The sequence below is a fragment of the Pristis pectinata genome, chromosome 5 (assembly GCF_009764475.1).
Source record: "Pristis pectinata isolate sPriPec2 chromosome 5, sPriPec2.1.pri, whole genome shotgun sequence".
NCBI lineage: Eukaryota > Metazoa > Chordata > Chondrichthyes > Rhinopristiformes > Pristidae > Pristis > Pristis pectinata.
Genome location: NC_067409.1, coordinates 31,948,428 through 31,964,476, shown reverse-complemented (window position 1 = coordinate 31,964,476; position 16,049 = coordinate 31,948,428). Strand labels below are relative to the sequence as shown.

General features: G+C 39.1%; 1 protein-coding gene across 2 annotated transcripts; it reads left to right on the top strand.

Annotated features, from left to right (window-relative positions):
* The first annotated feature begins 1,394 nt into the window (after positions 1–1,394).
* On the top strand, positions 1,395–14,926 carry msrb2 (methionine sulfoxide reductase B2). Of its 2 annotated transcripts, XM_052016569.1 has the most exons (7): positions 2,098–2,133; positions 3,713–3,805; positions 3,906–4,012; positions 4,367–4,473; positions 9,561–9,637; positions 12,761–12,908; positions 14,003–14,844. In XM_052016569.1, the coding sequence occupies exons 3-7, from the start codon at positions 3,949–3,951 to the stop codon at positions 14,108–14,110; spliced, it is 504 nt and encodes a 167-aa protein (XP_051872529.1). In that variant the 5' UTR covers positions 2,098–2,133; positions 3,713–3,805; positions 3,906–3,948; the 3' UTR covers positions 14,111–14,844. The 2 variants fall into 2 exon arrangements, with proteins under 2 accessions (XP_051872528.1, XP_051872529.1); XM_052016568.1 differs by lacking the exons at positions 2,098–2,133; positions 3,713–3,805; positions 3,906–4,012 and adding an exon at positions 1,395–1,579 and having other exon boundaries at positions 14,003–14,926.
* Positions 14,927–16,049: the final 1,123 nt, after the last annotated feature.

Genomic DNA, 16,049 nt, shown 5'->3' with positions numbered 1-16,049 from the left:
GCAAATGCAACTAAGGAAGAAATAAAGGAATAGCAAATTTTGATTCTTGGCTAATTTTCAGTTTAAAATTTCTTGCTGATATTAAAGAAAGGAAAACTTTTATTTATGTATCCATTATGGCTTGAACTTATCCCTTCTGTGAAATACAAGTTCATGGTCAAGTGAAAACAGGTTCAAAATCTTGGCCAGGAAATTCATGTCCAGTTAGGAAAACTAAATGCTCTGTACAATATCGTCAGGGTGTTATACCCAGCTTCTGAAATAGGAATGAACTTTAGAATATGGTGTACTGTGGCTACAACCTTACTCATTTAGTTCTACCAATAATTGGTAAATTGGTTTATTATTGTCACTTGTACCAAGGTACAGTGAAAAACTTTGCTTTGCATGCCATCCATACAGATCATTTCACAACATCAGTACATCGAGTTAGTATAAGGGAAAAGCAATAACAGATTGCAGAAAAAGTACGGTACAGGCAGACAATAAGGTGCAAGGCCATGACAAGGTAGATTGTGAGGTCAAGAATCCATCTTATCATACAAGAAGTCTGCGAAATAGTCTTATAACAGTGGGATAGAAGCTGTCCCTGAGCTATGTGTTTTCAGGCTTTTGTATCTTCTGCCCAATGGAAGGAGGGGGGGAGAGAAGAGAGAATTGGGAGAGGTCTTTGATTATGTTGGCTGCTTTACCCAGGCAGTGAGAGGTGTAAGCACAGTCCATGGAGGGGAGGCTGGTTTTCATGATATGCTGAGCTGTGTCCACAACTGTCTGCAATTTTTTGCATCTAGGGCAGAGCAATTACAATACCAAGCCCTGATGCATCTGGCTAGGATGCTTTCTATAGTGCATCCATAAAAATGCATAGATTTCTAGCCAGTTATGACTTTGACAAAAATAAACGATTATATATATGAATGTTTCTCTGTTCCTGCTGGAATACTGAAGAATATGTGGACTTCTCTTAATTGTGATGTGCGTCACTTTGTAACTCTTCACTTTGCTTCCTCTCCTGATCTTTGTTTTCCTTTCTGTTGTGTTTTTGCATTTGATATTTCTCTCTTGTCATGGTTTTCTACATTAATATTTCAATTAATGAACATTGATTGGAAGTCAATCCTTTCATCAGATTAATTGACCTGAAATGTTAGCTGTTTCTCTCTACAGATGCTGTCTAAGAGACTATTTCCAGCATTTTCTCAGTTCCTATAGTCATTGAAATGCCGACAGCACAATGGTTAAAACGCGCTACTTTCAATAGGACATTAATGCCACAAAACTGTAATCTCATATTTAAAAAGTAGCAATGTCGTTTTAATACTGTCAAGTATTTTTCTGTTTTGCTTTTTGACACACTGCCAAATATGGTAAAACATGCTAATAACCCGCCGACGTCAGGCAGTTAGAAGGAAGCGCTGGGAGGGAGGTCTCCCGTCTACGGCGCAGTATCGATCAACGGCGTGAAAAATGGCTCGGTTTGTCGCTCGTTTCTCCAAAGTCTTCCTCAAGGCAAATTTTCCCAAGGCCGTCATTGCACCGAAGAGTTTTCAGTGGCCACGACGTGTCCATGCAAAGGCGGGTGAGTGGAGCAGGGCTTGGGTTCCACAGCGGTAACTATCAGCCGGTGTCTCTGAGCTGAGGTCTGAGTGGAAATTTCCACGGTGCTCAGTATGCACATCTGGTGTTTCCGGGGGAGTTGTTCCAGTGAGTAAAAAACGACTGGACAGCGTGTTGCGATGAATACTCGTTACAGATAAGGATGATCCCGAGGTTGAGAATGTAGCTGCTCCAGTAACGCGGTGTTTGTTCTCTCTTCTTGGTCATAAAGTTTAATGATCGAAGCAGAAGCCGAAGATCGGTGCAGTGCATTATTTCAAGGGCTGTAACGTGATCGCATGCCTGCTTGTTCTGCCGCCCAAAGTGGCAGTCTAGGATGTCCTGGCGACAGCCTGCGAGAGGATTTAGGATTTTTTTTCCCTAAGGGAAAGCTCTGCAAGTGTGGTTAAATTCAAACAAGTGCATCTGACAGGAGTCCAATTTGAAATGTTTGGGCTTTTTTTAACGCAGATTTGAAAGAATTTGCAAAACAAAATGGTTTGACGTTTGAAGTGCAAACATTGATCCTGATAGAAGGTCAAAACACCGTTTGTTTCCTTTCTCATTCAACCTGATCTTTATGTTGTTGCGTAGAAACAGTCACGATGGTCAGAAATATGGTAACAACAAAGAGAGCCATCATGTGTTTTAACTGTAAGCGTGGAATATTGCTTGGCGTTTAGTTAGCATGGTGGAAATTCAGGTTCCTGGTTACAGATCGTCTGGGTTAGCACATCGCAGGTACTGTCAAACATCACACTGCCCGTCTGTTCAGCACCTTGCGGCATTCTACCACGTAATAGACACTTTATAAATACAAATTGTTAACTTCTCTTTCAAGTGGGTGTGAAAGATCCCTTAGCATGATTCAGTTCGCCTCCTGTCATTTAACTGAGTTCAAACGATTTGCCTGGCGCGAATTAGCTGCCACCTTCCCATGCAGTGTATATTTGCCTATGATTCATTGGCTGCAAAATGCCAGGTCACACCATCAAGGTGAGGCATAAGACCACGTTCTGTGCCAGACAGACTCAGTTTATGTTGTTTGGTTACGTTTGACAGGTCCCTGCTCTGGAGAAAGTTCAATGCCATTAAAATTATGAGAGTACAATGAGATACACCCTGATTCATTTAACTCGGAGTGAGAGTTTCAATTGCTCTGAGATCTAAAACAATTTTGCACATGACGTCAAGTTAGAGTTTTGTGGGAGTTGAAGTGCAGTTTCAAACAACCAGACCAACATATCCAAAGCCAACTTGGCACAAAAGATCCTTATTGAAAATAGGAGTGTAACATTCTGGAAAGTACAATAGTGTGGGCATCCTCTAAGGCTTAATCTTCAATTACTTTTGAGCAAGATGTTTTCATGGATTAAGCTTTGGGATATTTTTACCAATGCCCAGTGAACAGTTTTTGCACATAGGTTGAAAGCATAAACACAGTTTTTCTTATATGTCTATTTTTTGAAGGGGAGGATACCCAGCAGATCAAGTTACAGTGCACCAAGCCATCTATATGAAGGGCTAACCATACCACCTGCCACCCACCACTGCATACAGTAAGCAACTGGGGTACTTAATGCAGAAGTCAGCCAAGTGATTCCTGCCCTAGTGGAATATCCACATGAACAAATGTGGATATTTATCAGAATTACTTCATGTCAGGGACAGGAACCAGAGAGGGCCATTTTCTCCTTGAAGTGCTTCTGCCATTCAGTGATACCATGGCCAGCTTTCTACCAGCCTTTCTGTGTAGGTTCCAGACTGCACTTCCAAAAACCCTGGCTCTAATTATTGAACTATTCCCTCTTGTCCTAGATGCCCGAGACTCTTTACATTTACCCTTTCAGCCCCCTCAACAATTTGAAAAAAAAATCAAATCTCTTTTTAATCTTTTTTAAAATGTCATGTTTGCATAGTTTCATCCTTGGAGGTAACAAATATACACTGACCTCCCTCTAAGGGCAGTATCCTTCCAGCATGACTTGGACATGTTAGTCCAGATATGCTTAAGTTAGAGCTTTGTATGCTGCTGCATGAGCTCTAGCTTCCTGTGCTCTGAACTTCTGGAGATAAAAGCTAATATTCCATTTACCATTCTGGTTAATTTTTCCAGCTGGTCCATGATCCTCGTGCCTGGATCCCCAAGCTTCAACATTCCATTTTTGCCATTTAGAAAGTACTCTCACCTATCTATTTCAGGTCAAAGGTGGGTGACCTTGCATGTAATTGTAATGATATCCATTTGAAAGAGTTTTGCCCGTTCACTTAATCTTTTCAGATCTTTTATTTAATCTACACTGTTACAGTGCAATCTAGTTATCATCGTTCAGAAGTGTAGCTGGCTGTGCGATGGAACCAAGTAAACCCATGAAGGAAAGAGTCATGGTTGTGGAAGTCTTCGCCGCTTCTTCCAGTGAGCATTAACTGCCTCTCTATCCTTGAGAAGTTTATCTCCATTGTTGCCTCTCCGTGGCATGGGCCTTGGGTGTTTGGGCATATGGTGTTGACAGTGCTGAAGAATCTGCACATGTTCCATTGGCAGATGTGTAATCACTAAGATATATAAAACAATTTTCTTTAAATTTACCAGCATGGTTAAGTTCCATCTTATTCAGTTCCTTTTGCCATTCTCTGCTCTTGGCAGCAATGGGAGATAGATTTGAAATTTGAATATTCAAGATTAAACCACATTATAAGCATTGTGGCTGCTTTTCTTTTTATCAAGTACCTTAAGAATAGCATTTATTCCTTGTTTATTTTTATGTAGGTTTGAGATCACTGACCCGATATGATGAAACGACCGTAAATGTTGATTGGCAAAAGAAGCTCACCCCAGAGCAATACTTCATCACTCGAGAAAAGGGGACAGAACTGGTGAGTGTGTTTCTTAAGCTGGATCTGAAGTATTAGGCCAGCTCTAGCTCTAAGTTCTGAAAAATCGCTGTTAAAAACATTAAACACTATCTGACAGGGTTGAGTTGAGAGATATTTATGCGGTGGACTTAACTTTTTTGTTTGGTCACTCATTTGCAGTCTTGCACTGTAGGAACCCCACTTAGCTCTACCCTGCAGAGTGGTGATTTGTTATAGCTCTCTTGGTTCTCCAGTCTGAATACTCACAGGTACATACCCCCTTACATTAAAATACATCTGCTCAGACCACATGCTGCAGTGCCAGCAACCTGGTGTGAATCTCTGGTTTCACTACTGGTACTGCCCCGGCACAGAATCTCCCAGTGGCTCGGTGTGGAGAGGCTGCCTGTGTGGACTGATTGTCTTTGACCTTGTTACTGTAGAGAATTCTCCAGATTGGGGAAAGCTGTGCAGCCAAACAAAGAGACAGTAGCTCCTATCACATCTAACAGGAGGTGATGAAGGAGACCATAGCATCTGAGCGGTTTGTCAACATATGGAGCTGGTGATGCCAGTCCCTTCCAATGGTCCACACTTATCTCACCAGCTAGGGTGCCGTCCTGAGCCCCATGCCTGAACGGTCGCACCACTTCCCCCAGCCTACCCAACACCTGTCTTCACAGGCAACCTCTACACACCAGGCATGGAGCAATTCATTGTAAGATTCACACCAGGTTCCCAGCACAGTACCACAGTTGGTAGCACATCTCTATATATGTACGATGCAATAACGACCACTTTTAGTGCCGATTCTATTAGCATGCTTGTTCCTTGGAATGTATCCTGAGCACTGAGCAAGGTACCGTTACACATATAAAAAAAAGCTGAAAATAAAACTGGGTACTGCAACAGAAAAATTTCCTAATGTAATTCTACCATTAGAAATAGTTTGCAAGGGTTATAAGAGTCTAGATTGATCATTTGGTTTACACATTCCATAGTCGAACATGTATTATTGATTGTGTTACTGAGAGATTTATAATATCAAATAAACTGTTGGGTTCTTAAATGACATTTCAGGTAAGAACCAAAAATATTCTAAAGCTACAAAAGTAAGACATGCAATTCTGTTGTGCCTAATGCATTCCTTTTGGGAGTTCAGAAGCACAGCATGCTGTGCAGCTAGTTAAGTACTTTTGAAGTGTAATCAATGCTCTAATGCAGGAACTATAGCAGACAGTTTGCAGAGAGCCATGTCCCACAGAAATCGATGTAATACTAAGCAGATGATTAAGTTTTATTGCTGTTCATTCAGTGATAAATATTGATGAGGACACTGATGAAAACTCCATAGGTCAACTTTTAAATAGCGCTGAGAGAGCTGGTGGGACCTCTGTTTAATGTCTCATTCAAAAATGACACTACCAGCTGTGCAGCACCTAGAAGTGTCAACCTAGATTTTAGTGTTCATATATCTGGAGGTGAACATTAAATGCGCTGCTTCAACATTTACTCCCATTCTGTTTCCCTTGTAGTAATTGTGCCTTTCAAAGTGGTAAGAATATTAAATCTAACTTTTCATGGAATAAAAAAAACTGAAATTCTGAATTTCAATAGTTCGTCTTGGTGGTCCCTAACTGATTGTCCTTTAATTATAATTTCACAGTTCTTTCTGCCTTATTTCCACTCATTTGTGATATGGTGTTTTTCAGTCCTTCATATTCATCCTATCCAGGCCTCTTGTAATTTTATGCCCTCAGTTATATTTCTCCTTAACTTCCACTCTTCTGAAGAATACAAACCCAGCCTATCCAGTCTTTCTTGAAGCTATTCTTCTCCATTCCTAGTGGTAATCTGTAATTTTGCATTCAAGGCCTTCTGACTGCTTAGGTGGATGCAAAAGACCCACGACAATTCACTGCAAGACTGGAGTTGTCCCAAGTCCTTGTCCAATAATCAGTCTTCAAATCTACAGCACCAGGACTGCTGACCACATTGTGCTGTGTTGGGCCTCACTGACAGACCTTGGATTCCACATGTGCCTACTCAACAAAATCATTAAAGTCGCTTGAGATATTCTGAAGAAATTGATTCTTGCTTCCTTATTTTCATAATTAGCAGCAGCCATATGTGAATATCAATCACCTCACCACAAGGATCCCACATTTTGTTTGTGCATGGCAACTATTAGAGACTGAGGAGAATGAAAATGACTCAGCATTGATGCTTTTAAATTTGTAAAGTCACCTGCTACTGTGTGGGTTTGATTTCACTACTATTTTTTTAAGGTGTGTTTTGCCTGCATTTGCAGAGGCAGACTTTAAAAACGATATTCTTCTGCAAAAATGGCAGTCACAACTGCTCATCCCATACTATAAATTAAGCTATCAGACATTCACTAGATTTTTGGATGTTGAGGGAATCAAGGAATACGGGGTTAATACAGGATAGTGGCACTGAGCTGAAAGATCAGCCACAATCATACTGAATGACAGAGCAGGCATGAGCGGCTAAATTGTTTAGTCCTCTTCTAATTCTTATGCTCTCATGTTATTATATCATTTTTCCCTCAAATTACAAACCTCCTTTCTTTTATCTGAGCTGAATGATACAATAATTTTAACAGATGAATTAAGGAGCATGGGCATATATGCCTCTTTTAATTTTCTCTCCAATGAAAACTAGTTAAGCTATATACAGTAAAGATCCACCCTCTAATAATCCATACCTTGAATACTTTTTCATTTTCCAGTATCTTTTTACAAGTACAATATCTCTTTCTCTGGTCTAAAGTGGCAACTTGTGTGAATGTAAATTGGCTCATCTTAAATCTCAACTATTTCCCATACCTCTGCTCTCCACCCCTCACCTCCTAGACAGAGCAAGAACAGAGATCCCCTAGTCCTGACCTTCCATCCCACCAGCATCCACATTCAACAGATCATCCTTCACAATTTTTGCCAGCTCCAATGAAATTCCACCACCAGACACATACTGTATCCCCCTCTCCACCCCCTTCAGCACTTTACATGGATCACTCCCCACATGACTCCCTGTTCTGTTTTTCCATCCCCAGCAACCAGTTCCCACTTTATGGCAATTTCCCATGCAACCACAGGAGATTCAACACCTATCTTTCACCTATTCCCACCATCCAATCGCTTTGCAGAACGCCTGTGCTGTTTCTGCAGGAGTGATCTTTGAACTTCGGTTTCTTTGCCACTTTAATTCCCCATCCCACTCTGACCTATCAGTTTGAGGCCTCCTGCAGAGTTACAATGATACCCAAAACAAGCTTGAGGAACAGCACCTCAACCTCCATTTGGGCACATCGCTGCCTTCAGGACTCAATGTCGAATCCTCCAGCTTTAGGTAACTTATTCTTTCCTTTCTGTCTGGATCAGAATTAGCCATGTCTATATAGTTTGGCCTGCTGGGAATGTCACATGGCCTTGCTATTACTAACACATTACACAGACAAAGAAGCATGATGTGCTGCTGACTGCCACTCTAACTGCTACACTAACTCATTTGGTCTCACCCCGCAGAGATATTCCCTTTTTTCTACCTATCCCTCCTCCACCTTCTCTGTTACCAAAAATTAAATTGTCTTCTCTTATTCCCAGTTCTGACGAAGTGGTTTGGACCTGAAACATCTACTGTTTTGCTTTCCACAGATGCTGCCTGACCTGCCAGGTGTTCTCTGCTTTTAGTTCTAAATTTGCTCAGCTGATTTCAAGGTTGGTTTCCCAGTAATTTTGATAAAAATCAGAAATAAATGTCAAGCTCTGCTGCAGTGACTTTTGCAATTCACCGAGACTTGGTACTAAAGTTCCATGCTGAAATATCGCCCCGCTTTCACTATCCTTATTTATTCTGGTTAATTTCTAAAATTACTGGGAATCATATGGCATCTTCCTTGTGGACTTCTGAGTTAAGCATTCTGCAATTAAGGATTTCTCTTTCATCCCACTATCAGTCATCAAAAGCTTGTTGACTTTTCTTCAAATTCTGCCTCTGAACTGTGGGATTTTTATTCCACATTAAAATTGCTACATTAATGCAAATTATTGTTCAAACCGGAGAATGAATTGCAACAGAATTATCATCTCAAAACTTCATCTAGTGAGAGTTCTCAATCCATAACAGTTGCCTGTTGTAGATAAGGGAACACTGAAGTCAGAACTAAGAACGTTGGAGGTAAACAGCATCAGGAAAAGACGGATAAATACTTTGGGTGGGATTCATCTGAATTTCCTATTATCCTGACAAAGCCAATTTACATTGGATGAAACTTGCATGTAAAGCAGGTAATGTGTCTAAATTCCACGAATTAAGCACAATGAAAATGCCTTCATCGTCAACATACCAGTGTTGTATTACTTAATAAATGACAGTGACTTGCAGTTTGATTTATACCTATATTTTTGACTGGTGGTTTCCTTCAGTTGCTTAATATTCCTAGATTTCATGACTGGATATATGGATGGGCATTCATTCAATGCTGACTATTAGTACTTCTTGCCTAGAGTTTCATTTTATTTCTCCCCAGCCAGTTGTCAGTCTATACTCTGCCATTACCCTGGAACTACTAGCAACTGTCAAAGGTCATAAAATCATGTGTTCTGAAGGGCGTGGTTAATCTATGCTACTCAGGCAGCTCTAATATCCTGATCAGTTCTGCTTTGACCTCCCCCATCTTGAGATTCTTCAGCTGCTGTCATGAAAGCTTCAGTATTTTCCAGTTTTCTAATTGTGCTGCACTGCGGCACTCTGGTACTGAACCCAAGCACCTCATGCACTAATCTAGGCAGCGTACATCAGCAAGTCACTTAACCTTGAAAAGCATCACAGCTGAGTCTGACCCGATTTTCAACTATTCTGGATTTCAGCAAGATACTGGTTCATATTCACGTTTGTCATGTGTCTATTTTTCACCAGCCATCAGCCAGTGACTCTCTCCACGGGAGAGGAAGGGAATAAGCAAAGTTTCTAGTGTGCGTACCTGACAATCGCCTGACTTAAAGGGGCAAATTTAAATTTATCTTTCACCTGTGGATTGACTTATTTTTTAACATTATTAAGTGTCTTTTTTATTGGTTTTACAGCCTTTCAGTGGAATCCATCTGAATAATACCGAGCAAGGCATGTACCATTGTGTATGCTGTGATGCTGTCCTTTTCAGGTTAGATTCCAGAGCAAAACAAAATTGTATACCCACTCCGACATCACTTACTGGCAGCATCTCAGACCTTTCAAAATGACTGGTTGGTTTGTGTACCAGGAAGTATTTTTACTGAAATGACTCTTTGAAAACTGGTTAATGGGAATAGCTGTACATTAAGTCAGATTTTTGTCCTTGTAAGCAATTTAAGTGCATATCAGTGTCTCACGGGTCATATATAATGTTAAAATCAGTGTTCCAGCTGGCATAGCTGTATTTCAGTCCATGAATATTAACAGGGCTTGGAGGTAGGATTTAATGAGGCAATAATGATGAGAAGAGCCCTGACCAAACCTCTAGGTCCATGAAATATGAACAGGATAAGGCAGTGAGTTTGAAATATAAGTACATAAGATTGAGTTATGTAGCCCAGTTTCCCATGTCACTCTGGCTGTAATAAATGATCAAGTCCATTGCTCCATGGTGGAATGAATAGAATCTCAGAATGCAGTTTCCAAAAATTAATAAAAATTCACAATTCAGGGTTACCAACTTGCAGAACTGATACAAATACTGATTTTTTTTACAGTGACATTTGGCAGCCTATGTTTTTTGACAGCTCCTCCCCATTTTCAGAATCAGCACTTGGCTCTAAAGGGAATCATATTCGCAGATAAATACATTTAAAAATATGAGTCCATTTCATCTAATTTCCTTTCAGTGGTTTGCTTCATTTAACTTTATTATTTATGTTTGAAGTTGTTTCAAACTAAAATAAGTCAACTGCATGACTTTGATCAACCAGATGTGCTGGTGGTATCATAACACTTGATCATAAACTATAATCTTTCTTAACATTCTCTAGTTTCAGTCTTTTTTTATTTATAAACTGTATTCTCCCCACTGCAAATACTCTGGAAAATCTCTCAAAATCCAGAGATAAAACAAGCAACTTTTGAATTCCTTACAAAGGGAACACACGTCATTGGTGATGATTAGTATTCATTTAATATTTCGACACAGAGTTCAGGATTTTCTTGAACATCTGCTGTTCTTATACCTTTCCTTTGGCCTTGCTGTTAATTCAATGGAGAGATAGAGGAAGTGAATACAAACCAAGCGAAAATGAAGGTCCTGAAAAGCTAGTAGTTGATAAATGGCAAGATACATTGTGAAGGGATAAGTACAATTAAACAGGAGGGGGGATGAAGAGAAACTGGGAATCTCTGGGAAAGCCAAAATTGTACAGAGATGAGAGCTGTGGAGATCAGTGGTCAGTACAAGGACTTTGTCATAGATAGATGCACAATGCGTACACATTTCCATTTGAAAGAAGATTGGCAAAATCTGCAAATAATCTTAATGTGCTTTCCTCTGTGAGCTAGTTTAGGAGCTATCAAGTGTTGGTGAACTATATTAAAAATAGCACACAGAAAAGTGTACCAGCTAATTATGTCTAGCCATGGCTTTAGCTGCCTGAACCATCCACTCTGGAATTTACTGCAGTATCTCTCCACCAGATTTCCTCAAGACCATCATTAAAAACTTCCCCCACACCGCCCGTACCACTCTTCCCACTGATGAAACCTTCATCTTCATATTCTTCAGTTCATTATGCGTTGAGGTCCTGTTATGTTTCTGGAAATGTTTTGGATTCTTTGTTACATGATAAGCAGTGCATTCATGCAAGTCTGTGTTATGATGTATTTGAACAACTAAAGAGGAAATGAACCCTCTTGTCCTCTTATAAAAAAAATTCTGTGTTGGCATTTCTTATCAGAACATAAGGGTTGACTTAAAACTCCCTTGAAAGGGAGTAGCATTACTTTGATATTTACATACCACTATCCATCTTAACTGAATATGATTCTCTTCAATGTTGATAAAAGTCCCTGAAAAAGAACAATTGATAAGTTAGTAGCCAGAGGGCATAACTGTAAGACCCATGTCAGAAGAGGCTGAAATTTATTTGTGCAGCTAGCTAACAGATGACTGTCTTAACGCAAACCATTTTGTATGCAAAGTTATTAATCTAGATCAGGAGCGGATAAATATTTGAAAAATAAATATTTAGCATTATAAAGAAAGAGAATGGAATTGCGGCTAAAAGGATTGTTTTTCTCCCCAGTGCACTTGGCAGGCATAAGGACTCATATGGTTTCCTTTTGTGCTATAAAATTGCATGAAATATCAGAAATAGATCTTGAACTATAACAATACAGCATCTAGAGCACCTGGAGCATCTAGAGTATTGTTAATTCATTCTTCAAATAGAGCCACTGCCTCACAACATAAGAGACCTGAGTTTAATCTTGACCTCAGGTGCTGTCCATGTGAAGTTCGCACGTTTTTCCCTGTGACTGCAATTTTCCCCTGGATGCTCTGGTTTCCTCCCATATCCCAAAGTCAGGCAGGTTGGTAAGTTAATTGACCACTGTAAATTGCCCTGAGTGTAAAAGTGAGTGGTAGAATGGGGGAGAATAAAAAATGAGATTAATGTAAGATTAGTGTAAATGAATGGTTGATGAGGATGGTGGTAGGCCAATAGGGAACTGCTGGGTAGCTGTTTAAATGCATCTGAGCACCTTGTTAGGTCTGTTACATTAAACTTGGAGTGGAGTTGGAGTCAAGTATAGATAAAGGTGGCAGCTTTCCTTCAGTAAAGGATGTGATGAATCATTGGGGTTTAAATGATAATCCAACAGTTTCATGGATATCCTCACAGACAGCAGCCTCTGCTTCCAGACTTTTTAAACTGAGCTCAATTTGCCCCAAACTAATGGGGCAAATTGAATTTTCATTCTCATTGATTTTTAGTTCAGGATTTAGAATTACACGTCCAGTAACAATGCCAGTACACCACCACGCACTAACATAAAAACGGAAAATGCTAGAAATACTCATTATTTGCAGTATTTTCTGTTTTTATTTTAAATTTTCAGCAGTTTTATTTTTATTTGGATTTACACTACCAGACACTATCTGATGCAGAAGTTATGTTTAACTTGGATTAATTTCCAGAAGATTCAGTACTCATTTTTGGATTACTTTTATATGTTTGGATGAAATTTACAAAAAATAGGTGCTTTATTGATATAGTGTCTGTGTTAATTAATTTGTTGCACTTTAAATGGTTAACAATAGCTCTGAAAGCAAGTATGATTCTGGCACCGGTTGGCCTTCTTTCTGGCAAATCCACGGCACAGTGAATAATGATGAATCCAATACAAATGTACTGCGTCGTCCAGACAACTCCATGGGATCAACTGGAACTGAAGTTATTTGCAAAAAGGTAGATATAAATGACCTGAATTGAATTTCGCCAATCCTTTGTTAACATTCCATGACACAGATAAAATACCAAATTTACTGTCCATATAAATCAACAGGAGCAATTATTCATTGAGTATAAAAGTTGCCAAGTCTTGTTGCAGCTGTGTAAAACTTTGGTTAGGCCACATTTGGAGTATTCTGTGCAGTTACAGGAAGGATATGAAGGCTTTGGAGAGGGTGCAGAAGAGGTTCACCAGGATGTCGGATAAACTTGGATTGTTTTCACTGGAGGCTGAGGGGTGACCTGATAGAAGTATATAAAATTATGAGAGGCACAGATAGTGTAGATAGAGTCATTTTCCCAGGGTGGAAATGTCAAATGCTAGAGCTTTAATGTGAAAGGAGATTTTGAAGCAAGTTTTTTTACACAGTGAGTGAGTGGTAGATGCCTGGAACACACTGCAAGGGAAGTGGTGGAAGTAGATATAGTAGCAACATTTACGAGGCATTTAGACAGGCACATGAACAGTCAGGAAATGGAGGAATATAGACCATGTCCAGGCAGATGGGATTAGTTTGAATTGGCATTATGGTCAGCACGATATCATGGGCTCCTGTGCTGAACTATATTTTATTTCCACTCATTGGAAATAATGGTTAATTGCTAATGAGCTGATGCTGAGAAGGAAATTGTTAAAAGAAAAACAAAGACATTCTGTAGTTTTACTTATGTATTTTGTTTCAAAAAGGCTGCCTCAGTGTTTACTTGATAAAAGTATCAAGTGGTCAAGGTCACAATTTTATCTTTTGGAAGTACAGTACAGCATGTTCATAGAATTTAGCGAAATGCTATACATAAGTTCTAAAACTGCATGATTAATATATACAGCTATATTAAAGAGTGATTCTGAATGTTTGCTGTATCAGCTCATGTCACTGCACAGTAAAGGGCATGGGTTTTGCTGGTAAACCCTCTCCATGAGATTATGCATGTTTAAACTGGGTAAGCACCTGACAAAAATTTAAATATGCTCATTTTAAGAATGCATTGAAGGTATTCTTTGTATGATGTGAAGGGTACAATGAACTTTCTGTTTTATCTTCATTATGTAGTGTGATGCACACTTGGGGCATGTGTTTGATGATGGACCAGAACCCACAGGACATCGATTTTGCATCAACAGTGTGGCATTAACTTTCAAACCCAAATCAATACAGTGATTTCCAAAACAATAAATTGTTACATAATACTTTGTTTAACCTAGATTGAGTTTCCAGTACCATCATATAAATTGGTGCCACTAGTGCTTTCATTGTAAGTCATCTCTTTGGTGCATTCACTCATATGTTCATTGTATTTTTAACAGAGAGCAAATTCTCCAGTGCTTGTTACCAGATATTGGCCAAACACTCCATAAAGTTCAAGCAAAGATCCTTTCATTTTTATGTAAGAAATTAGTGTTAAATTAATATTAGTAACTTTATTTTCTGCAAATAATTATTTAAAGTTCACAGATTTTAAAAAAGAAAATGCTAGATATACACAGATAAAAACAGTAAGACAGGTTGATATTTTGAGAATCAATTGTTGAAACCTATTCCCACATAGAATGCTACTTTTTCTCTTCTGAGTTGCTTAAATGGTGTGAGTTTCTAGGTTTGTTGATTTTCCTTTATTTTCTGTTGTGTTTTACCTCTAGTTTTCCAGCCTCAACCACCCAACTTTCATAAGTCATGTAGATGCAGGTGTAATTCATATGTTGATATTTGTTGAGATAATCACATTTCCTTGCTGTATTCAAAAGGCCAAACATAAATTAGATTTCATTTATTCAAACACATTTAAAGGCCGGTGATATCCTGGTTCGAAAGAGAACCAGAGATTTCCCAATCTGCAACCCATTTGCTAAAGGACAATTATGCAATTTATAATGTGAATAAATATATATAATTTAAAAATCAGTTTTGATTGACTGTACATATTTATTTCCATAATTCATGAATGTCATTTAATACATTAAAATGCTGGTTATCTTGAACTATTGTGAATTATCTGTATCTTAATTTCATTGCATAAGATCTTTATTTGGAGCTTTTTGTTATTTGGAAGCTAAAGTCAGAACAAGGCAGAATATGTATTAATAAAATTTGTCTAAATAGGTTACATTTCATAGAATCAGAGAAAATATTCATTCATGTAAATTGAAACAGAGCTTTCCAGCCTTTCTCCAAGTTCCACGCCATCTGTGTAGCACTACTACTGTTTAGATGTGATAAAGGATTCTGCCTGCACCACCCTGCAGCTGAAAAAAATCTCCTCATCTCCGCTCTAATCCTTCCGTTAAGTACTTTCAAATCTATGTCCCTTGGTTTCTGACACCTCTGCCAAGAGAAATAGGTCCTGCTTACTCTGGCTAAATCTCCCATCACCCTACTGTGCTCCAAAGGAAACCATCCCAGATTATCCAATCTCTCCTCAAAGGTAAGACTTTTCTGTCCCTGCAACATCTTGGTAAACCTCCTCTTCAGCCTTTCAGTGCAGTGACATCTTTTCTGCAGAATAGGGTCAGATACACACCCACTCCCTCTTAAGCAAAGAAGTTATATTGAACATTCTGCCTCATTTTTCCATAAATTGTCAAATTGTTTTAATTATGTTGACTATACATGCATTCTACCACCATCTCCTTCGACCCATTACCACCTCCTGTATCAGTTGTAGCTCACCTACTGGGACCCTCAATAAGGACTCAAGAATGCGGGTTCAAGTCCAACTATAAGCACAATGCTACCGGCTGACACCAATGCCCAAATTTTATTAATATGGACATTATACAGTTTAGAAGGTGCAGTCTTTTGGAAGAGGTGTTAAACGGGTAAAAAGATGCCACGCTACTACTCCAAAGTAGCGGGAGTTTTCCCTTGACATCCAGCGATTCTCACCCTTCAGTTCACGCACACACACAAAAATATTCGGTCTTTATAACAATAATTAATAGAAAGAGGGAAGTTCTTCGATGTGTATACTTCCAACAAATTGAAGTTCATACACAGGACGGGAGCAAGTGGAAACGGATGCAATACATTGGAATGAATTGCAATCGGCAGCGGTGGAAGTGCGAACGTACGTTATGGACCTTCTACAGAAAACCTCACAAAG

Bases quoted from the DNA above. Each gene is read 5' to 3' on its own strand.
- msrb2 (XM_052016568.1), top strand. From the start codon at position 1,468: ATGGCTCGGTTTGTCGCTCGTTTCTCCAAAGTCTTCCTCAAGGCAAAT. The intron at 1,580-4,366 runs GTGAGTGGAGCA...ATTTTTATGTAG, and splicing joins ACGTGTCCATGCAAAGGCGG to GTTTGAGATCACTGACCCGA. The intron at 12,909-14,002 runs GTAGATATAAAT...TTCATTATGTAG, and splicing joins CTGAAGTTATTTGCAAAAAG to TGTGATGCACACTTGGGGCA.